The sequence below is a fragment of the Pangasianodon hypophthalmus genome, chromosome 3, assembly GCF_027358585.1.
Source record: "Pangasianodon hypophthalmus isolate fPanHyp1 chromosome 3, fPanHyp1.pri, whole genome shotgun sequence".
In the NCBI taxonomy this organism is placed as follows: domain Eukaryota; kingdom Metazoa; phylum Chordata; class Actinopteri; order Siluriformes; family Pangasiidae; genus Pangasianodon; species Pangasianodon hypophthalmus.
This window is the reverse complement of record NC_069712.1, coordinates 32,452,334-32,476,290: the sequence shown is the minus strand read 5'-3', so window position 1 is coordinate 32,476,290 and position 23,957 is coordinate 32,452,334. Positions and strand designations below refer to the sequence as shown.

Genomic DNA, 23,957 nt, shown 5'->3' with positions numbered 1-23,957 from the left:
TATAACTATAAACTAGCGATGGAGCGATATGACAAAAAAAATTATATCACAATTCTCAAAGCCATTTCTACAATACACTGTATGTTTCACAATGTGTTGCATTAAAAAATATTTGATGATACTTATTTAATATCTGCAAAAATGTATTTATTTTTGTTATATATTAAAAATATCATTTTTATTTATAGAAAACAAATATACTTATCACTGAACAGCCATAAAATTTTTATATTTTACCATTTTAAAGATTAAGTACAAAATATTCACAACTTTAAAATTTAATAATAAAGATATCACGATATCCACAATATCACAGAAAAGATTATTGTGATATTATTGTAATTTATCACAGTATCGATATAAAATATCGGCATATTGCCCAGCCTTACTGTAAAGAAAGTATGACGTTGTTTTTTAATAAATAAAAATTTGTAATCATTGGCAGATCACTGCAGTATAAGAGGAATAAAGAACTTTGGGAAATGATGTTACAGATGTATTTTGATAAAACAACTCAGGAATGTGCCGTTTTTATTTGCACTGAGTCAGCGCTCTGCATTGAGTTCCAACCTGCAGTGTCATCTGCAAAGCAGTTCCAGTCTTCCGAGCCTGACACTGAAGTTCATCCACCTGACCCTCTACCTCTGCCACCGCCGTGTCCCACCTACAGAGGGCGCCTCCGGGCATCCGGGCGGTCAGACGCTGCAGAGCTTGCACGTGAGAGTCCAGAGACAAGAAGAACTTCTGCAAAAATGATTATTATAATAATAGTCATATCCACTCTGACCCTGTCCTACTGAACATTATATTATATACACCATCTGTCCTGTCCTTTACTTCCCTTATATGGTCAATGTTTCCTGTTTTTGCTCTGGCATTTGTAATAACTGCTCTGCACACCTGTCTGTCTATCTATCTATCTATCTATCTATCTATCTATCTATCTATCTATCTGTCTGTCTGTCTGTCTGTCTGTCTATCTATCTAATTACTTGGGGTTGCATGTGTATATAATCCAGTGATTATCCATCCATCCATCCATCCATCCATCCATCGTCTCTTTAATCTTACCCATTAATGTGTGTTTCTGCCATTAGTTGCCTCACCGTGTGTGTGTTGAGAAGTGTGTGTAGCTGTTCCGTGGTGTGTGGCTCCAGTTGTGTGGTGTATGTGAGTCTCTGTTTGCCGAGCTCCAGCTGGTCCTGCAGGTCTTTCAGTACGCGCTCACACTGCTGCTGCTGCTCCACACTGCACTGCAGATCAGCAGCATGCTGATACACACCACCGTACACACTGTCCAACACACTCTACACACACACACACAGATAGTTACACACACACCACCGTACACACTGTCCAACACACTCTACACACACACACACACACACACACAGATAGTTACACACACACCGCTGTACACACTGTCCAACAAACTCTACACACACACACACCCCACACAGACACACACACAGAGACAGTTACACACACACCGCTGTACACACTGTCCAACACACTCTACACACACACACACACACACACACACACACAGATAGTTACACACACACCGCTGTACACACTGTCCAACACACTCTACACACACACACACACACACACAGATAGTTACACACACACCACCGTACACACTGTCCAACACACTCTACACACACACATACAAACACACACAGATAGTTACACACACACCTCTGTACACACTGTCCAACACACTACACACACACACACACACACACACACACACAGATAGTTACACACACACCGCTGTACACGTTGTCCAACACACTCTACACACACACACACACACACACACACAGAGACAGTTACACACACACCGCTGGACACATTGTCCAACACACTACACACACACACACACAGAGATAGTTACACACACACCGCTGTACACATTGTCCAACACACTCTACACACACACACACACACACAGAGATAGTTACACACACACCGCTGTACACATTGTCCAACACACTCTACACACACACACACACACAGATAGTTACACACACACCGCTGTACACACTGTCCAACACACTCTACACACACACACACACACACAGATAGTTACACACACACCGCTGTACACACTGTCCAACACACTCTACACACACACACACACACACACAGAGATAGTTACACACACACACCGCTGTACACACTGTCCAACACACTCTACACATACACACACACACACACACACAGAGATAGTTACACACACACCGCTGTACACACTGTCCAACACACTCTACACACACACACACACACACACACACACACACACACAGAGATAGTTACACACACACCGCTGTACACACTGTCCAACACACTCTACACACACACACACACACACAGAGATAGTTACACACACACCGCTGTACACACTGTCCAACACACTCTACACACACACACGCACACACACACAGAGACAGTTACACACACACCGCTGTACACACTGTCCAACACACTCTACACACACACACACGCACACACACACACAGAGATAGTTACACACACACACCGCTGTACACACTGTCCAACACACTCTACACACACACACACACACACACACACACACAGAGATAGTTACACACACACCACTGTACACAGTCCAACACACTCTACACACACACACACACACACACAGAGATAGTTACACACACACACCGCTGTACACACTGTCCAACACACTCTACACACACACACACACACACACACAGAGATAGTTACACACACACCGCTGTACACACTGTCCAACACACTCTACACACACACATACACACACACAGAGATAGTTACACACACACCGCTGTACACACTGTCCAACACACTCTACACACACACACACACACAGTTACACACACACCACCGTACACATTGTCCAACACACTCTACACACACACACACACAGAGATAGTTACACACACACCGCTGTATACACTGTCCAACACACTCTACACACACACATACACACACACAGAGATAGTTACACACACACATCGCTGTATACACTGTCCAACACACTCTACACACACACACACACACACACACACACAGAGATAGTTACACACACACACCACCGGACACACTGTCCAACACACTCTACACACATAGAGACAGTCTCACACACACACACACACCCTGCCGTACACTCTGTCCAACACATTCTACACACACATACCACCATACAGTCTCCAACACACTCTATACACACACACACACACACACACACCACCATACACACTGTCCAACACACTCTACACACACAGAGACAGTCTCACACACACACACACACACCCCGCCGTACACACTGTCCAACACATTCTACACACACATACCTCCATACAGTCTCCAACACACTCTACACACACACACACACACACCACCATACACAGCCTCAAACACACTCTATATACACACACACATTTACACATTCACACACACCTCCAGCGTGGTGATGTCCAGCGTTAACCCTGTTACTCGTCCCTGTCTCTCTGTTTCGTCTCTCAGCTCGGCCAGCTCTCTCTCTCGCTGCTGAAGCTCCTGCTGTAACCCGGCAACAGCCTACCCAGGAAACCATGGAAACAAAAAGGGTCAGAGGTCAGAGACCGCAAATCAAAAGTCATGATGAGTCCTAAGTTCAGACCTTTAGCGTACAGTGTATGGTGTACATGTGCGTACACATTTTAACTCCCTAAAATTAATAATTTTTTACAAGTTGTATATTCAAAGAAAATGGATTTTTTGATGAACAAACAACAACAACTCATTATGAGCTTACCATGTGGACGATATACACGTCATCCCAACAATTAAAAAAAAAAAAAAAAAAAAGAAGCAGGACTGGAAATTATTTAAGTGTTTACCTGTAGCTGTACCTGAGGATCACAGCGTGAATCGTCATTAGTCAGTGTTTTCAGGGTTGAGGTGTTAGCAAGCAAGGCAACATGCATGTGTTTAATCCTGCTCTGTGAGAAACACACACAGAAAGATTATAAGAGAAATCATCAAAATGTAAAATCGTAGCGTAATAGCTCATGTACTGTGTTTTGACGTTGTGTAAAAACTGCAAGCGTGTTCGACACTTGGGAGAGAGTGAGATGTTTGAGTTGTCGGCGGAGGATGACAAAATGCTGACACATTCCCGCTGTCTTCATTTAGCACGAAGCAAAAGAGTGCTAAACGTGTTTATACCACAGTGCTACTGAGTGCTCAAATCTGATTGGTCAGAAGTTTCAGTAACAGCAGCTCTCACAGTAGTACAGCATCAGATCTCAGGTTTATATTAATGCGCTTGTTCTAATACGTTATCGTGTCTATAGTAACATAAACAGATTTTTAAAAAATGTGTAATCGTCGATATGGTGAAGTTTTCAGTAAGGAGATATTTGTTTAACATTTGTGGAAGGAGTCTCCAGTGTCAGAGGTAAATGCTGTAACTCTAAGTTTTTCAACAAGGGAAAGTCTTTGCGGTTTCTCGGTAACATGTCAAGCTGGGTTTTTTCGTCTTCTTCACTTCAGGAAAGAGAAAGTAAGAAATATCAGGAAATACTAACTTATTTCACAGATGTTCCACAACATTAAATGTAACTATAAATGGATAAAAAGAGTGATGTGTTGTTCTGTAATAGATAAATAAAAATGTAATTATTGGTAAATTGCTGTGGTATAAGGGAAATAAAACATTTAACTACGTGTTGTTACAGGAAAATAATCAACTTGGGTTTGGTAAAACTAACTCCGCTTCATGACACTCCCTGTCATTGGTTATTTTCCTACATCAGCATGACACAGAGTGTTTTATTCCTTATATATATTAATATCACTCTTGTTAGTGACAAATGGAAAAAAAAAATTGACTGAGATGATGCAATTTTGTATAAATATGGTATGTGTGTGTGTGTGTGTGTGTGTGTGTGTGTGTGTGTGTGTATAAATGTACACAGTGCTTTGTGTGTTCTCTCTCTGACCTGTTTCTGCAGAGTGTGATCCAGCTGTTTCTGCAGCTGCTTCTGTTTCTCTGAGAGAACGTTCTGGAGCTCACACACACGATCCTGCAGCAGATCCACACACACACCGGCTGCAGGAGCCACAGACACTAATGACCTGATGACCTCTGACCCCTGAGAGGTTAACTCAGCACTCAAAGAGCTGAGCTCTGCAGACAGACTCTACCAATCACACACAGACAGGAAGTGGGGAAAGGGTTAATCTACTGGATTTAGTGGGTGGATGGATAAATCAATAGAAATGAGAGATGGATGGATGTATGGATAGATGGATGCATCAAAATGGGTGATGGATGGATGCATCAGTAGGAATGTTAAATGGATTGTTAGATGGTTTGTGATGGATGAATGAGTGGAGAGACACATCAGTATTGATGGATGGATGGATGGATAGCTACCATAAATCTGATATGAATGTAATAGGAATTAATGGATGAATGAATGGATGGATTGATGGTAGATGGATGGATAGATGGGTGGATGGATGGAGGGGGGCTGGAGGGATGGATGGATCAATAGGAATAATGGATGGATGGATGGATCAACAGGGATGATGGATGGATTGATCAGTAGGAATGATGGATGGATGGATGGATGGATGGATCAATAGGAATGATGGATGGATGGATGGATGGACGGATCAACAGGGATGATGGATGGATGGATCAATAGGAATGATGGATAGATGGACGGATGTTACTGTTAATCTGATATGAATCTGATATGAACGGATGGATGGATGGATGGATGGATGGAAGAATCAATAGGAACGATAGCTCAAAGAGTTGATGGATGGATGAGTTGATTAATGGATGAATGGATGGTTGTGTACCTGTAGCTGCAGCAGCTGGGTGTGTGTGTCGGTGTGTGTGGCTCCTGACTGAGAGACAAGTGTGTGAAAGAGAGAGGAGAGAGAGAGTGTGATTCCACTCAGCACCTCAAACAAACCCTCATCCACCACCTGCACATCCTGCAAAGGAGAGAGAGAGAGAGAGAGAGAGAGAGTTAGCATGAGTGTGTGTGTGTGATCATGTGATCAGGAGTGTAAGATACTTACAGGTGCTGATGCTGCCGTGTGTCCCAGCTCTCGCAGATGTATGATGTGGGACTGGAGCTCCTGTAGGCATGCAGCTCCATCAGCGCTGCTCCATACACACGCAGGTGGATGAGATATCTGCAAACACACGCAAACACACACACACACACACACACACACACACACACACACACACTTACAATCTGACAATCAATTAAAGCATAAATTTGCTATTAATATAAGTTTAGTTGTGCAGGAACCTCCTCTTCCTGCTGCTCTTCTGCTTTTTGGCTGAGTCTCCTGTGGAGGTGAGTCCACTTCCTGTGCACTGACTCCGCCCCTTCCTGTCTCTGCGCCTCCACTGTCACCTCTGCTGCAGGTACAACGAGCCTGAAGAAAACGTTCAGAAATGTTCAAAAACTCATAAACCATAGGCACGTATTCACCGGATGAACCAGGGCTGATTTTCCTTCGTGGTTCATCATGGAAGGAACCTTCACAGGAACCTTTTTTTTTCTGGATCTCAGGAACATTAGGTGCATTACAAATGGAAGATCCAGGGTTGACTTATTTTCTGAGCTGTAGTTACAGGAAAGCTTCTAGCTCCTGCTCCAAAGAAGGTACTTTTCTGTGCAGGAGGAACTACTGAGGAAAGAACTTGCTGTACTGTGCATCAGAAATGTTGCAGAATGTTACACTTTGCCACTTACATCTTATAAAGAACTTCTAACACCTTCCATGTTTCATGCACTATTTCGCTTCCACAACACACCGAAATGTCATATTTACTTTTAAATAACAGGAACTTGTTATCAACTCATTCCTGACAGTTGTAGAACTCTTTAGTTCCTCGAAAGGTTCTGGAAACTCGGTGAAATTGTGCCTTGTTGGTGTGTTTATGTGTGATGTGTGTGTGTGTGTGTGAGTGTGCATGTGTGGAAGAGGATGTGTAACTCCAGAAGGGGAAGTGTGTGTGTGTGAGTGTGTGTGAGTGTGTGTGTGTGTGTGTGTGTGTGTGTGTGTTACCGCGTGTGTTCCTCTGCAGTTTGACTTTGCAGTCTGACTCTGCTTCCCCGTGCTGCAATGACCTTCATCAGATCTCTCTGCTCGATTAGACCCTTCTCTAACTCCTAAAATACACACACACACACACACACACACACACACACACACACACAGATAGCTAAATCAAAAACTCTAAAGGGTTCTCTTTATTTTGCACCTTTTGGTGTTCTATGTAAGAACAGATGTAATGACAGATTATTTCCCTTTCACGAACATTTCCTCTTTAGATCATTAACCAGATCTCTTAAAGAACCCTTTTTTCCCCCTAAGAGTGCAGGTAAAACATATTTTTGGATATTATTTCTTGGAAATAATTTCTATGTATTTGAAAAGTAGTTCCCTTCTGATGTCCCTGATTTTGTATAAGTATATCCTTCTCAAAGTAGACAATCCTAGAATTCTGGACCAGAGTGCCATGACTGACCAAAATGTCACTCCAGAAGTACCAAGTAAACCCAAACTATCCTAACTAGCCAACATTTACTTTTAAAATTGCTTTAAAAAAAGCATTCCTCAAGATTATCAAGGAGAATAAAGGTTTGAGCCTTCTAATAGAGTTCTACATGGAATCTTTTCCGAAAAGGTAATTCTCTTTTTCAACATAACATTAAAAAACCTTAAGGGACAAATTCAGGAACACACTAGGATAATAGATGGAACCTTAACAAATCTCACAGTTTATGTAGTTTGCTTATGCAGCTATCTTGCTATTTAGCCTAGTTACATAAGCTGAGAGGTTGTGTTGTGAGCTAGTTATATTATTCAGCAAACAATACTAGAAAAACGTCATCACTACGATTACGATTTCTGGATCCATCACTGGGTAAACCAGGAAATAAATTAGTGATGATAAATAAACAAAAGCCACGTACATGGTGCACTACAAGCTGTGACGTGGTGAAAGCTATATTTGACGACGTTCAAGGGAGTCACAAACCTTTGTCTATCAAAAGTCTCTTTTTACATTTACATTTATGGCTTATCAGTCTTTTCATTTCCATTATAAAATGCTACCCAGTGAGAGTGGATGCAACTTCATAGCTACTGTATCGTGCCAACTGCACAGAAGGCTATGCTTAGAGAAAGTGTGTGTGTGTGTGTGTGTGTGTTACCCTCTGCTGTTGCAGGCTGCTCTGTCTGAAGAGTTTGGCCCTCTTTGGGCTCAGCATCTCTTGCACACTGGTGCTGCGCTTTAGCCGAGCCTGCAGGGGGCGCTCTCTCTCAGCACACACCTGCAATCCACAGGTATAACCTTAAAATCCATTACTACATAACGCTGTTGAATTCTCAATTCTGACAGGTCAGATGTTTTTGCTATTTTAATTTTCTATAACAGCAGCTCCGATAGCATTATAAGAATACACTCGTTCTAATATGTTATCGTTTGCATAGTAACGACTAACACAGGCACTTGTACAGTGAATGATCCACATCAATATACAGATATGGATCTTATTTTACAAAGAAAAATGTATAATCTTTGATATGATAAAGTTTTCTGTGAGGAGATGTTTATTTAAGGTTTATGGAAGGAGTCTCCAGTGTCAGTGCTTTGTAACAGTCAGAGGTAAAGCTGTAACTTTAAGTTTTCCAACATCATCAGGACAGAGGAGTTTACACTTTTTGCAGGTTTCTCAGTAACATGACAAGCTGCATTTGTCTTATTAAATTCAAGACAGAGAAAAAAGAGAGGCTGATGAGAGAATGACTGTTTGTAACAGCTACAACGTAAGTGAGAATGGGAACTACTTGTCTGTCGATGTTCCACCACTTTAAGTGCAACTATAAATGGATTAAAAAGTTAATAAGTCATTCTTTAATTATCAGAAATTGTAACTGTTGCCAAATTGTTATGGTATAAGAGGGATAAAATACTTGGGGACACGCTGTTATAGGAAAATAATCAACTTTGTGGTTGTAACAATAACTTTGCTTCATCACATCACGCTGTAGCTGATTCCTTTCCTGTAACAGCATGCCCCCGAGTGCTTCAGGCCCTATATGTATGATACACACTGCTTAGACCACCACATATTATTATGCATAATTAACAGATAGGGTCATGAAGGGATGAGCTAAATCACTCATGCGCGCACACACACACACACACACACACACACACACACACACACAGTCAGCAGTTTTCTACTGGACAGCTGTTGATGTAGTAAAGTGAGAGACATTTAGCCTGCTAATGATCTGTCATTACAATCTGCTGTGTGTTTTAGTAGAATGTGCGTGTGTGTGTGTGTGTGCGTGTGTGTGTGTTTCTGCGAGTGTGTGTGTGTGCACACCTTCTCCTCGCTGTGTCTCTCCTGCAGCAAGAGCTGAAAGGTCACTAGCTTGTTTTTCAGGAGCTGCAGTTTGGCACTGAGGGCTTTCTGCTCCTCTTCATCATGGCCTGGTGCAGACACACTGGCCACCTTCTGCTCAATCTCCATAAACATCTCCTGGACACACACACACACACACACACACACACACACACACACACACACACACACACACACACACAGACAGATAAATGGAAGGCTTACCTCAGTTTACCTAATTTGCATATGCAAATTTATTCTGCATTCTAACCTGAGCTGCTTACATTCACTTTCTGTGCGCAAACACACACACAACACATTCTACCATAAAATAAAGGTCAAATCAACCTTTTTACACCTGAATTATGTCTCATAGCACAGCTTTAAGGCAACTAAGTGAAGTTTTACAGATCAAGTGTTAAAAAAATTACAGTTAAAGAGAAAAAAAAGCACTCTTCTTTTCAGTTATAGCTGAACGGAAAGGAGGGAAAGGTCAGAGTCCATTCTGAGGACCGAAATGATTTATACAGAGTCACGTATGGCACGCACCTCTTGTGTGTGTGTGTGTGTGTGTGTCTGTGTGTGTGTGTGTGTGTGTGTGTGTGTGTGTGTGTGAATGTGAAATGTCAGCAAAGTCTCACTTTCTTACTCAGTGAACTGAATGTATAAAAGCATTCTCAGTGCACTCTGTTGGCTTTTAGGCCATCATAACCCAGGTCACCTGGATCTTTATCCCCGATCTAAAACTTTAATGCAGGTGTCGGATTACACACACACACACACACACACACACACACACACACACACACACACATACAAAAACTAATTTTTCTATCTTCCACTGACACAATGATTATTGTAGCTAATTAACACTATACCTAAGCCTACTCCTAGCTCTAACCTCAGTAAAGAGAAAAATTCTAATAAAAGTTGCAAGATTTATATATATATATACGACTGTGACAGTCCGCTATCATTATGAGGACTTTTATGTCCTTACAAAAGGCTAAATACATGGTCACACATACACACAATATACAAGGACACACATATATACATATATATACATATATACATATATATATATATATATATATATATATATATATATATATATATATATATATATTCAATTCAATTCAATTCATTTTTATTTGTATAGCGCTTTTTACAAAGGTCATTGTCTCAAAGCAGCTTTACACAAACAAAAGTAAAGTGAAGTGTGTGTGTGTGCCGTCTCTGATGAGCAAGCAGGGCGACGGTGGCAAGGAAAAACTCCCTGAGATGGTGATAGGAAGAAACCTTGAGAGGAACCAGGCTCAACAGAGAACCCATCCTCATATGGGTTTACACTGTAGTGTGCGTGTGTGTGAGCACAATGTGTGTTGGTGTAGTCCATGGAAAACAGCTGAAGCGTTTTCGTGGCAGTGTGAAGCATTGCCGGTGGACAGGTCCAGAGTGAAGGGGGGGGGGGGGGGGGGGGTCTGGATCACCGGCAGCTCAGGAGTGTAGCTCGGCAGAAGGAGAAGGAAAGTGGTTAGGTACACTCACAGTCACCGTGTGGAGATAAAACTCAACATCCACGAGTCCCCCAGATCTACTCCTTTGATAAAAACACTAGTCGCTAAATGCTAGGTTAAATAAATAAGTCTTCAACCTCGACTTAAACACTGAGACTGTGTCTGCTTCACGTACATTAACTGGGAGGCTATTCCATAATTTTGGGGCTTGGTAAGAGAAAGCTCTGCCCCCTGCCGTGGTTTTGGCGACGCGTGGTACTGATAGACAGCCTGCATCCTTAGAGCGAAGTAGGCGCGGCGGAACGTAAGGTACTAACATATCGCTTAAATACTGCGGAGCGAGACCATTTAATGCTTTATAGGTTAGGAGTAATATTTTAAAATCGATGCGGAATCTTACTGGGAGCCAGTGTAATGTAGACTGGGAGCCAGTGTAATATATATATATATACACACACGCACAAACACACACACAGAGGTGAAGCTGCAGTAGATGCTCTCTCATACTCTGAGTGTGCGTATAGTGTACTATGCAAGGGCAAACACACACAAGTAAGTGAAGGTGAAGCCACAGCAGTGCTGTAAGTGAATGTCTATAATGTAATATACAAAGACACACACACATGAACAGGAGAAGTGCAATAATACTGTAAGTGAATGTCTATGGTGTAATATACTAATAAGGTGTAATAAGGACACACACACACAATGTCTACAGTATAATATACAAGACACACAATGTGTATAGCGTGTATAGTGTAATACACAAAGATACATACACACACACACACGCACACACACACACCCACACACACACACCCACACACACAGGTAAAGGTGAATCTGCACTAGATGCTGTCTGGAGCTGTAAGTGAATGTCTATAGCGTAATATACAAGGGCATGCACGCACACACACACATGCACACACAAACGCACGCACATGGAAGTCATGAACATGGAAGTCTATCAAAGGTCTCTTTTTACATTTACATTTATGACTCATCCAGAACAACTTACAGAAAGTCTTTTCATTTCTGTTATAAAATGCTGCCCAATGAGATGCCCAATGCAACTTCACAGCTATTATATCCTGCCAACTGCACAGGAGGCTATGCTTAGCGAACGTGTGTGTGTGTTACCCTCTGCTGTTGCCGCACACACACACACACACACACACGCAATGACCATATAGTGCATAGTGTAATACACAAGAACATCTGGGCACTTCTGAAAAAAGGTATATACTGTATGTTAGTATATTTTTAAGCACATTGTATTTATAGTGTACTTTTTAAGTGATAAAAAATGACCCACGTTAACGTATACTATTCACACTTCATTTGTGATAATAATAGGTAAATAACTTCTTAAAAAAAGTACAGTAATTTTAAGCACACTTTATAATATATTAAAAAACAAATCGCTCATACTATACTCAACAATTAATTGACAGATTTTTACTAAATAAAAAAAAAACAACTTTATAAATGAACAAAACTACACATTTAGTTGTCTTGGTTAGAGCTTTAACTTATTTACAAAATGTAAACACTCTACTGTCAGAAGTAAATGAAATCAGAAATACACTTGAAATATGTCAGGCCTATTGTTAAGCCATTTTGAAGTACACTATTTATTCAGATTGATGTTGCAGAGCACAGATATAAACACACACACACACACACAAATGCCATACTCAATACATTTTAAATACAAACAATAATAAGTCTTAAAGGGCGTTAGCATTCTTCCCATCGTTGCTTAAGGAGGACTCGTATTACACAATTAGAGAGTGTCATATTCTCCCATCACGTAACGAGACATCTTGTAACGCAAAACCAGCTTTTACTCACCGATAAATCTGAGATTATGAGTTTCGATTCAGAAGCTATATACTCCACATGCGACTACAAACTAAACATGTGGCTACACACTCACTACATTAATGTGGTGGTGATTGTAAGAGGACAGAGGAAGTGTCTGTTTCCTTCACACTACAGGGAGTTTCTCAATGCACTGACTTGCTCATTTCTTCACAGCTACTGATTCTGTGTGTGCGTGTGTGCGTGTGTGCGTGTGTGTGATGTATGTATTGTGTGTGTGAGGTGAGAAAGAGAGGCAGAGACGTGTCAATGCTGCACCCCGAAGACAAACAGCAAATCCACAATAGCGAGTCCATTACGTCTTCATCCATTCAGGAAACCTCTAGTGTTCAATTAACTCTTACAGCACTGAATTAACCCTTAAAGTACCGAATTAAGTCTTACAGTGCTGAATTAACACTTACTTGTGTCACTGGATCTTTATCCGCAATCTAAAACGCTAAAGCAGATTACACACACTCTTGCAGTACTGAATTAACCCTTACAGTTCCAAGTTAACTCTTACGGCACTGAATTAACCCTTAAAGTACTGAAGTAAGTCTTACAGTATCGAATTAACACTTAAAGTACTGAATTAACCCTTACAGTACTGAATTAACCCTTACTTGTGTCACTGGATCTTTATCCGCAATCTAAAACGCTAAAGCAGATTACACACACTCTTGCAGTACTGAATTAACCCTTACAGTGCCGAGTTAACTCTTACAGCACTGAATTAACCCTTAAAGTACTGAAGTAAGTCTTACAGTATCGAATTAACATTTACAGTGCTGAATTAACCCTTACAGTACTGAATTAAGCCTTATTGTATTGAATTAACTCTTACATTATGAAACGATAACAGAAACGATAACGAATTAAAACATGCGTGCTAATATAAACCTGTGTTTTGACTTGCAGCTGGAACTACTATCTGAACTGTATATTTTATAGAAAATTAATCACCATCTTCTGACCAGCCAGAATGGAGACTTTAACATATTATAACCTGCAAGTCCAAAGCCGAATCTATTTACCGACTGTGCATTAATGAAACTCAGTTTGCACTAATAACTCTGTGTCAACACATCCGAATCTGATCAAACAGCCATCACGAATATCACACACACACACACACACACACACACACACCTGTTTACAGACTGTGAGCTCATACTTCCACATTATAACTACTTCAGATTTTATTGGTAAGCACTATGATGATTTTTTTTTTAGCTTTTTGACATTAGACTCAATATGAATTCTATTATTAATATGATTTCAGGTCGCTTTATGAAGAAAAAATTAAAATCTGTCAGGGAGAAACACTTCTTGTCCCCAGGGATATAAACAAACCCTCAAAGGAACAATTAAAGGTCTTGTAACACAAGGAATAAAAGACACCCTCTTGAGAGCACAACCCCAGAGACAAACATTTGCTTTTGTGCACTTTCTTACTACCAAGTAAGTATAGAAACATATTTACATCCCTTTTTTTGTCCTCTTGTCATTGGATCGCGGCTCCTCAGGTCACTGGGTCGCGGTTCTGAAACGCTAAAATGCTCAGCCCCAATTCTAATTATCAAGCTGAATTTTTTTTAAAATTGCAATATCTTCTTTTCTTTGACATTATCTCTAAAATCTGCAGGATTTAGAGGTGTGTCTATATTTCATATATGCAAAAACCTAAACCCACCCACACACACACACACAATGTGAAATGTGTAAGAAATGTGTAAGGAGCTGGCCCGAGGCACTAGTGTTAAACGCCACAACACACTGAACACACTTTAACAAGTTGAAGTTTTCCTAAAACCTGTATGCGCTATATACACAAGTGTGTGTGTGTCTGTGTACAGGCGTGTCGGTGCTCACCTGGCAGGTGCGCAGCTGTTCCTCTACACTCTGCTGCACGTCGCTGTGCAGACTCAGCTGGGCCTTTTCCAGCCAGAGCTCCATCTGTGTGGCTCGCTCATGGCAGGAATGGAGCGATCCGTCCAGGGGAGGAGTTTTCCCCAAGTGCCAGGGTTCACCTGCAGCCTAGAGAGAGAAACACGACAGGTAATGAGCAGAAAGAGGCAGAGAGAACACGAAGAACGAGCAGAAAGATAGATAGAGGCGAGGCAAGACACACAAGTAGCTGACGTGTGTGTGCGTATTTATGTCTAAACCACTGGGTGTGTCTATTGACCCTAAGAGGTCCAGAAATACTGCTTCATTCTTGCTCCTAGAGTTTGAGCTAAGTTTAACAAACACACACGTTATCTCAAGGCTAGTCTGGTGTCTGTCTCTCTGGTCCTCACAGTCAATGACGGTCTTCCTAATCGGTCCTCATTGACTGACATATAAACACACACACACACATATACACACACACACACACACACACACACTGTCCTTACAGCTCTCTCGTTCTCCCTCTCTCTCATGTTTTGACTCTTTCACTCATGCTATCTCTCTTTTTTCCCTTAGCTTGCCCCGCCCACCTGTGGCTAAAATTACTTCCTGAAAGTGCCGGTCGGTTTCACAGTCAGCCAGCTCGACTGACAAGGAAGAGAAAAAAATTACGCACATACACATACACACACACACACACACACACACACGTAACCCTGGGCAAATAAAAAAGTCTATTGTGTGTGCGAAAAGTTTTCACTTCTCCAGTTTGCCAACATCCTCAGAGAATTTTACAACAACCCAGAATTACACCATGGTACTTCATACTTTCATACTACATACATTTTTCACATCATATACAGTTTTATGATAAGTTATATGAATTAGATCCATTAGAATGTGTGTTGATTCAGAAACTAAGGCTCTAATGTTTTAACTTGAGGAGTCTATGGGATTAGTTCCAAAACCAACGCTGCAGGGAAATGACAGTTAACAATTAATAAAATTATTGGTAATTCACTGGAGCACAAATGACATTCCCGGTCATGAGTCTTTACTTACATTCACTCCAGAGAAATTAATTTAAAAAGGGTTCATGCTCAGGGTGGAAAATGTGGTTAGGTAAACTGCTTAAGTACTCCATCAGACAGACTATAAATATAAATGTAAAAATAACGTTTGCTCGCCTGATTTTGATTCTCTAAAAATTAAGCTAAATTAAGATATTTTAAGAGTTTGCATCAAAATCTACACGACGATAGCATGATGCTAATGGTATGTATATTTTGAATGTCTTTATCGTGTTGTAATAAAGAGATGATACTCTTAGCATTGGTTCAGGCTTGTAAAAATCATCCCGATACACACAAGGTTTCACTTTTTACTCCTTTGTACCTTCTCAGAAGCTCCAGGGTGTTTAGATGACTAAAATAGAAGACACAGCCATAATGATGAAAAGGTTACTGACATTTACAATGGTGCCGCTATGAGATATTTCAGACACAAGGGCATAACTGAAGCCTCACCCCAATAAATTGGCGCATGTGCTGTATCTTGAGCTTATGAAGATGCCTGAGAGGTCATGCCCATGCTGTATCATGACCCCAAGGAGGTGATCCTGGTTTGAGCCCACGTAAAATATTTCACAATGCTTCCAAATGCTTATTCGTGGGTGTTTAACATAACACACATACAGCGCATGTAATTATTAATGTGTCAAATAACATGTTTTGGGTAGTAGCTGTATTATAATGATGTTCAGTGAAGGTAAACAAAGTCATTAACATGATTCCTTTGTATTTAACCACCATAAACATCACATTTTATTGGTTTTACAAGGTGTAATAATAATGTTTTCCCTTTTTATTTTAATCATTGTTAAATATGGTCTTGGTCTTAAACTGAGAGCTCAAAAATAATGCCGGTTTTGTCCTTTCTTTTTGCACACAGAGTTTGACAGGAAGTATGTTGTCCTTTTAGAAAACAGCCTAATTGCTGGCAAAATGCACAAATAAAGCCAACTAGTCTAAGTTAAAGCTGGGCCTCGAAAAGGATTTGATGGTTTTCAGTCTCGAGCTTGACTCATTTGTTCCCATTGTGGACTCCTTAAACCTCGGACTTGATCTCTCGTAGTCCAGGTCCTGGACTTGACAATAGCGGTCTTGACTACAGCCTTACATTTTCAGTGGAGATGTTATAAAGTGTTTGACAGTAGACAGACAGGCAAATTCTGAATACCATCGCCACTCCTGCTGCTGTAAAATGCACGTGTGCATTGCATTTGCCAACATAATTGAACAGATCATAAATGATTATACCTCCCCCCCTGCCTTGAAATTAATTCATGACTACACCCTTACACGTCCCCTGTACAATGACACTGATAAAGTGACGTCCATGTCACACCATAGCACATGCTGATTATACCCCTAAACTCGCAGACTTGCGTTCCTCACTGTCAGCAGTGGCTCAAGACCATAGATTAGAACGCTAATAACAACATAGCCTCAATCAAACTGAAGTTGAGAGGCTATCACACTTGACTTAAGCCACAGGCAACTATCTAGTTGAGAGCTGACAACATACAGTCATCCAGCATACAGTCTAGCAGCTTCAGATGTATCTTTGTTCAACTGTGTTCGCGATAACGGCAATAACCAGGGTTTCAGCAAAGTTTCCAGCCCAAATGCATCTCAAAAAACACTCTGAAACTTGGCTAAAAACTTTAGGCATTGAAAAAGGGAGCCTTTTTTTTTTGTTTCCCACATATTTCTGGTGTACAGATATCCTTCACTCCATAATCCTCCTTTCCTTTTACCAATCTTTGTAATATATCTTTCACCAGAAACGGTTCTGTACATTACAGACACACTGTCTACTCTTACACTTTGCCTGTTTGCTTAAATTTATTCGATTTGATTACGGAGTATTTTTAAACATTGTCTGTCTTGTCCGCTGCTCCTCCCCCGAGCATGGGGCATCATGATTCCTGCCCCAGTGGGCTTCTATTAGCGCTTGTTGTAGTTTAACCACTAGGTCAAAAAAAAAAAGTCAATGGAAGCTAAGTGGGGCAGTGAGCACGCTGCCCACGATTGGGCAAAAAAAGGCGATGAAATCAACAAACCATTGGTTTATATCTGTCAAATAGTGACGTTTTTAATACCTGTCCCTATAAATGATCCGCTATTGCTCACTCTCGTCAATAAATTAGTTTCACCGTACTAACTTCTAGTATTAATTGATGATTATCGTATGCTTTAAGATGAATAATATGTTGTGATATTAAGGAGTTAACTGATCTGAAGGTTTATCCTAGATGGATCTCTGTTTTTTTCCTGGATGGGGTTTAGAACTTAGTTGTGGTCAGTACTGAACTGAATCAAAGAAGCATAATGAAAGTGAAAGCGTGTAAGATTCACACTCGTCTTTCCTGGGTAATTAAGGGTAATAGTGGTTTCACTAGTTGAGTAGTTCACACTTTGACCTCATACAGGGGTGTAAAGTGTTAGCATGTGAGTTGAAGATGAGTACGGTAGGTTTTGGAGGAGATACACGGGTGAGATTTTGGGGACTACACATTGAGAACGAAGACATTTTAACACCTGCTTACCAGGCTGTCCGCTGTCCTCTCATGACGGCGTGTAAATGTCGGCTCTAACGACGGTGCAGAAAGGACTGGTGTGTGTGGCCCCTGATCTGAATTTATAACACTGTGTGTATCTTTGGAGCCTGAGACCGGAGACGTTAACTCCTCTCGCCTTAACGCCTCCTCGGCTGAATTGTGCATGACTTGGAGTGGGGTTACAGTCTCCTGAGAGTCTGTGGTTTCTACATGAGTGTGTGAGACCTCTCTAAACATGGGTGGTGTGCTGCTGGTGTGTGTCTTCAGCCTCTCTGACTCGATTTGCTTCCCCTTCCATGCACCACGCTCCTGACACACAGAAAGAGAAAAAGAGACGACGTAGAGGTAGATTTTAAGGGGGTTTATTTTTATTTATTTATTTTTTTTTAAATTATGTTTCATTTTTTTTTTTTTTTTTTTTTTCTTCAAATCAGACAAAATTGTTCACAGAGGTGGAAGACGGGATGAAGAAAGAGAGAGCATGCGCAGTGTTAAGAGTTACATCGGTGCATTTACATGGAAACATGACGAGAATAAAAAGCATAAATTATAATAATAATAAAAAAAAACAAAAAAAACAAAACAAAAAAGCACTTTATTCTCCTGATTGCATTTCAAAACTCCGATTTCAGAAAAATGAGAATGTGTAAATGTACACTACGCACGTTGAAGTAGTTCGTTATGTAAACACGTTCTAGGAAAAAAATCAATCGTCATAATTTTCATCAGCATCAGGCAACGTGAGTAAATCTTTAACTCGAGCTTACAGAAATTCTCATTCATTAAGGCAGCTCGTAATACACACTGTTGTATTATACTTCATATAATACAATCTGTAGCTCATGGTCTTAGTAAGTCTTAGGTGAAACACATGCTATAAAATGGATTTAGGAGAGCACTGACATTTTGTCTTTAGCAAACTGAAGACAATGCTCAAAGTAGCATGCAATTATTAGCTATATAAAGTGCTTAGGAAACTAAACATTATCCAAAATTTTCAAGAGGCACTGATATTTCCAAAATTCGTTTGAATGTTTTCTCAGGTACAGTATAACTTAGGAAGTTTAATATTAATTAGACATTTAAAATTTCAAAAGTCAGTCCTTTGGATACTGTGCATACTATTAAAAAAACTTAGCAGATCAAAATTTTATTAAAAACCCTATTTTGGAAATTAAATATTTTTATACCACAGCACTGGTGATTGCTCTGTTCTGATTGGTCATAAAGTGTCGATTAATTTTCTATTACAGCAGCACTGACAATGACAGGGTTTGTATTAATCCGCTTGTCCTAATACGTTATTGTTTATTTAGTTTTTTATTTAGAAAGGAATCTCCTGTGCCAGAGTTCTGCAACAGTCAAAGGGGAGCTGTATGTTTAAGTTTTCCATCAAATTCCATCATATTTCTCTGTAATACAGTAAAGTCTGCATTACAGTCTGCATTTTTTTTGTCATATTACTTTCAAGAAAGGGAAAAAAAAGAAAGGCTGGTGAGAGAACGACTGTTTATTGCTGCTATAATGTTAGCTTGGTTTACAGATGTTCCACAATGTAACTTTAAATGGATAAAAATGTACAATGCGTCATTCGTTAATTTATTTATTTTTTTTAAATGCAATCACCGGTAAATTGCTGTGGCATAAGAGGAATAAAACACTCTGACAAAAAGATTATGAGAATGTCCAGGATGTAAACATGTCAGAAAGAAATCTTTGGCTCTGTTCATTTTTCATAAGCGTCATTAACAATCCTGCCAATAAAAAAAATGCCAAAGGCTCCATGTAAATGCACTGCACTTAAAAGCCATAAGGGTCCTAATTCTAGAATGTTTCAGGTGTACAGGTTCTAGAAAGCGAGTCTAGTTCTAGAATGATTCAGGTGTACAGGTTCTAGAAAGCGAGTCTAGTTCTAGAATGATTCAGATGTACAGGTTCTAGAAGGCAAGTCTATTTCTAGAAGACCGAGAAGTTCCGTAAAAAGGGAGCTCTAGCACTAGGAGACCACACACTTCTGCTGGCCTCTGGGAGGAGACTTGGAGAGTTCTCTAACGAATGGGGTTTTGGTTACCAGCTCTCTGGGGGGAGATTGCGTTCTCACAGCAGCCTCTGGTTTAGACGCAGCTTCAGGATCGCTCGGCTCCGAGGCGACGCACTCGCCTTCACCTGCCTGGAGAAAGTAAGAGGAAAAGGCTAAACCAGGTCCGCGTACAGAATGAAATGCATTACTTCCATGACGACCATGAACACCACTCACCCGTCACATGGTGCTAAAATTGTCCAAGTACTGGTTTTTGATGATCACAAAATTAATAGCAGTGACTCACAGAAATGATTCAGTGACACAAAATTATGTTGTGTGTTTTTTTTCCCATTAATTAGGTAACAGTTTACCCAAGGACACCTACACAAGCGCTTCTTGAGAGAAAAAACCCACATAACTATGCAAAAACACTTATAAAGGCTTATTAAACATATACGTCAGGTCTTATAATGACTGTGTTTCTCATACATGCTTTTTCCATGTCTGATTTCAAGCTACATAACAGAGCCTAGTGACATAGATTCGTTTTAGCTGTTATTAAGGGTCTGTGTCATATTCACAGGGCTTAAATGACACCTACATAAGCCCCTTACATCATAAACCCATAAAAACCTACACAAGCACTTATAAAAGGCTTATTACACACACATCAGCTGTTTTAAAGTCTGTTTTTTTCATATATGATGGTAAGCTACATAACAGTGGAGTCAAGTGACATTGATTAGAACCAAAGTTGTTTTTTCTGGCTTTATGAGACTTTTTTTTTTATCAGCTGTTATTAAGGGCCTATGTGCATGTCATGTTCACAGGGCTACTTAAGCCCTTCATAATATAAAGCCATATCAATTGACATAAACCTATATAATCTCTTATAAAGATTTATTACATACATCAGCTATTATAAAGACTGTGACTGATGTTTAATAGGAAGTTACATAACACACTTCAGGCTAGTAACATAGGTTCGAATCATCGAAACTCTGTTTTCCAGGCTGACCTTATGTCAACTGTTATTAAGGGTTCATTGTAGGTGCCCTGTTGCATTAAGTACACTGCTCTTAAGTAAAGTTTTGCCTGTAAATCTGTAACCTGGCGCATGGGTAATGTCAACATGCCATCAAAACTTTATAGATCTTTACGCATGTTTATGAACTGTCTGTTAGGTGTAATGAAAGGCTTATGTAGGCGTCATGTAGCTCTACAAACAAGTTATGAAACACTTGAGACAAGCGACATACATTAGAACAGCTCTTTCAGGCTGACTTTATGTCTGCTGTTATTAAGGGTTTATGTTGGTGTCATACTGCATTATCAACATTGTTCTGGAACCTGATGGAATATGAGTTTATAAATGTTTATGTATGCTTAAGTTAGGTGTCATGAAAGGCTTATGTAGGTGTCATGTTGCCTTATGAATACTGCACGGTTGCCCAAAAATCTGACACCTGTAATGTCAAATTGGCATCAAAATAAAAACAAGTAATCTGGAAACTGTTGGGATGTGACTTTATAACTGTTTATATATATTTATGTTATGTGTTATGAAAGGCTTATGTAGGTGTAATGTACAGTATATCTATATACAACAACCTTAAATAATCATAAATCAGTTTTTCATGTTAATTATTGAAATTTTTAATAATGTTTGCTCCTGTTGCTTTTGCAGTACATTGGCTAAAAATCGTTTTTTTTCTTCTTTTTTTTTTTTTTTTTGCACACTATTGTGCATTGATCAATCGTATAAAGATACATTATGTGGAGAAAAGTTTGTGGACACCTAACTAGAACACTCATATGTGCTTTGTGAAGATCCCATTCCATATTTAGTCCCGACTTTGCTGTTATAATAACCTCCACACTTCTGGGAAGCCTTTCCATTAGATTTTGGAGTGTTGCTGTGGGGTTTTGTGCTCATTCAGCCATAAAAGCATTAGTGAAGTCAGGCACTGGGCCTGGGATGCAGTCAGCGTTCAAATTCATCCCAAAATTGTTCAGTGAGGTTGAGGTCAGGGCTCTGTGCAGGCCACTCTAGTTCTTCCACTCCAACCTTGGCAAACCATGTCTTCATGAAGCTCGCTTTGGGCACAGGTGCATTGTTATGCTGGGACATGTTTGGGCTTGATTCCTTAGTTCCAGTGAAGGGAAAACTTAATGCTAAAGCATGTAAACACATCTATGTTTATCTATGTTTATGTTTATGTTATGTTTAACTTTGCGGCGACAGTTCGGGGAAGGCCTACATACAGCTGTGATGGTCAGGTGTCCACATTCTTTTATAGTGTAAATCCAAGAGAATACTTTTAGGCTTAGGTTTTAAAGGGTTACCTCTGCGTCTGATTCTTTCCTCTCCTGCTCTGACGAATCAGCAGCAGCAGCAGCAGAAGCAGAAGCAGCAGCAGCAGCAGCAGCCGCAGCAGTCGTTCCTCCACTCTCTGTGTCCTGCGCAATAAAACATGAGTTATTCGCATGTGCATTTCAAACCTCTCGAGTACACACTGCAACCGTGAGGGGAAAAGTGAGTAGTCACGAAGACCACGGTGTGACTTCGGTGCCACCTACAGGCGGAAGAGAGAATGCATGCACACAGGTAGTGTGTAAAACCAAAATATCTCAAATCTGTGCTTCCACACGTGACAGGACAAAAAAAACGGCATTTCTGTTAAGAAAGCTGGCATGAAGTGAGCAAACATTCCAGGCATAGTAGAGATAAGAAGACGTGATGAAGCGTGAGAAAGAAGACATGAACTCCAGGGAATAAAGTAGAACAGAAAAGGATGGACTGAAGTAAACAGATGAATCTTTTTTTAAAAATATGACTGATGTCCAGCTCGTGACCCCTTAAAGTTGGGCTGAGAATATAATTTTACCCAGACACAAAAACATCCACAGAATCATTGTGTGCATGACAAGTCTGCATTTCTTCATTTTTTTAATCATCTTGATTAAATGCTAGTTAAATATCATGTTAGCAACTGTGTAATACAGCTAGCTAACTTGAGCAACATCACTCTATTATGCAGTGAAACGGATAAAGTAATGTAGCCTGCTGTTTACGCAAAACTCGAAGTCACCAAGCAATAATAAAGTAGAAAATTCATTAAGGACAAATCGAAAGAATTCAGAGACATTTGATTTACTTGTCGGAATTTTTTTTTTAAATGAAGAATGATCACTTGGATGATTTATAAATTAAATCTCTCTCTTTCTTCTGGGAAATATTTAAAGATATGAGGAGATATTATGTCTTAAACATGTCTTAAACATGTCTTTTTTTGTTAAAGCATAATCTACCTTTTATATTTAATGCTTTTGGATCCTGTCATAAAAAAATTTTCAAAAGGCAAAAAAATAAGTGTTCAATTGTTTTTTTAAAAAAATCCCTCAAAAAACTCTAATTCTACGATTGCGTTTAAGTGGTAAACAACTAAAGTTGATCTAACTTTGTAATTTTAATTAACTTTCTCAATTAGTCCGTAGGAAATCGGTTAGTTCACACACAGCGTTGGTCCTTATTGGCGACAACAGCAATATAGATAGAAGAAAGGAAGTTGTCTAGAGAGATACGG

General features: G+C 40.0%; 1 protein-coding gene across 9 annotated transcripts in view; it reads right to left on the bottom strand.

Moving 5' to 3' along the window:
* Positions 1–23,957, bottom strand: part of syne2b (spectrin repeat containing, nuclear envelope 2b) — a 127,343-nt gene that overhangs the window by 38,453 nt on the left and 64,933 nt on the right. For 6 of the 9 annotated variants that reach the window (XM_053232639.1, XM_053232643.1, XM_053232640.1 and 3 more), the window contains 15 exons: positions 22,717–22,830; positions 20,419–20,517; positions 18,336–18,656; positions 14,705–14,869; positions 9,429–9,584; positions 8,247–8,366; positions 7,096–7,199; positions 6,330–6,459; positions 6,091–6,207; positions 5,866–6,003; positions 4,995–5,195; positions 3,891–3,992; positions 3,469–3,588; positions 1,107–1,307; positions 571–744 (listed from right to left, as the gene is read on the bottom strand). In XM_053232639.1, coding sequence (XP_053088614.1) covers positions 571–744; positions 1,107–1,307; positions 3,469–3,588; positions 3,891–3,992; positions 4,995–5,195; positions 5,866–6,003; positions 6,091–6,207; positions 6,330–6,459; positions 7,096–7,199; positions 8,247–8,366; positions 9,429–9,584; positions 14,705–14,869; positions 18,336–18,656; positions 20,419–20,517; positions 22,717–22,830 — 2,262 coding nt within the window. The remainder of the gene's footprint in view (positions 1–570; positions 745–1,106; positions 1,308–3,468; positions 3,589–3,890; positions 3,993–4,994; positions 5,196–5,865; positions 6,004–6,090; positions 6,208–6,329; positions 6,460–7,095; positions 7,200–8,246; positions 8,367–9,428; positions 9,585–14,704; positions 14,870–18,335; positions 18,657–20,418; positions 20,518–22,716; positions 22,831–23,957) is intronic. The other 3 variants (XM_053232641.1, XM_053232644.1, XM_053232646.1) reach the window with 3 other exon arrangements.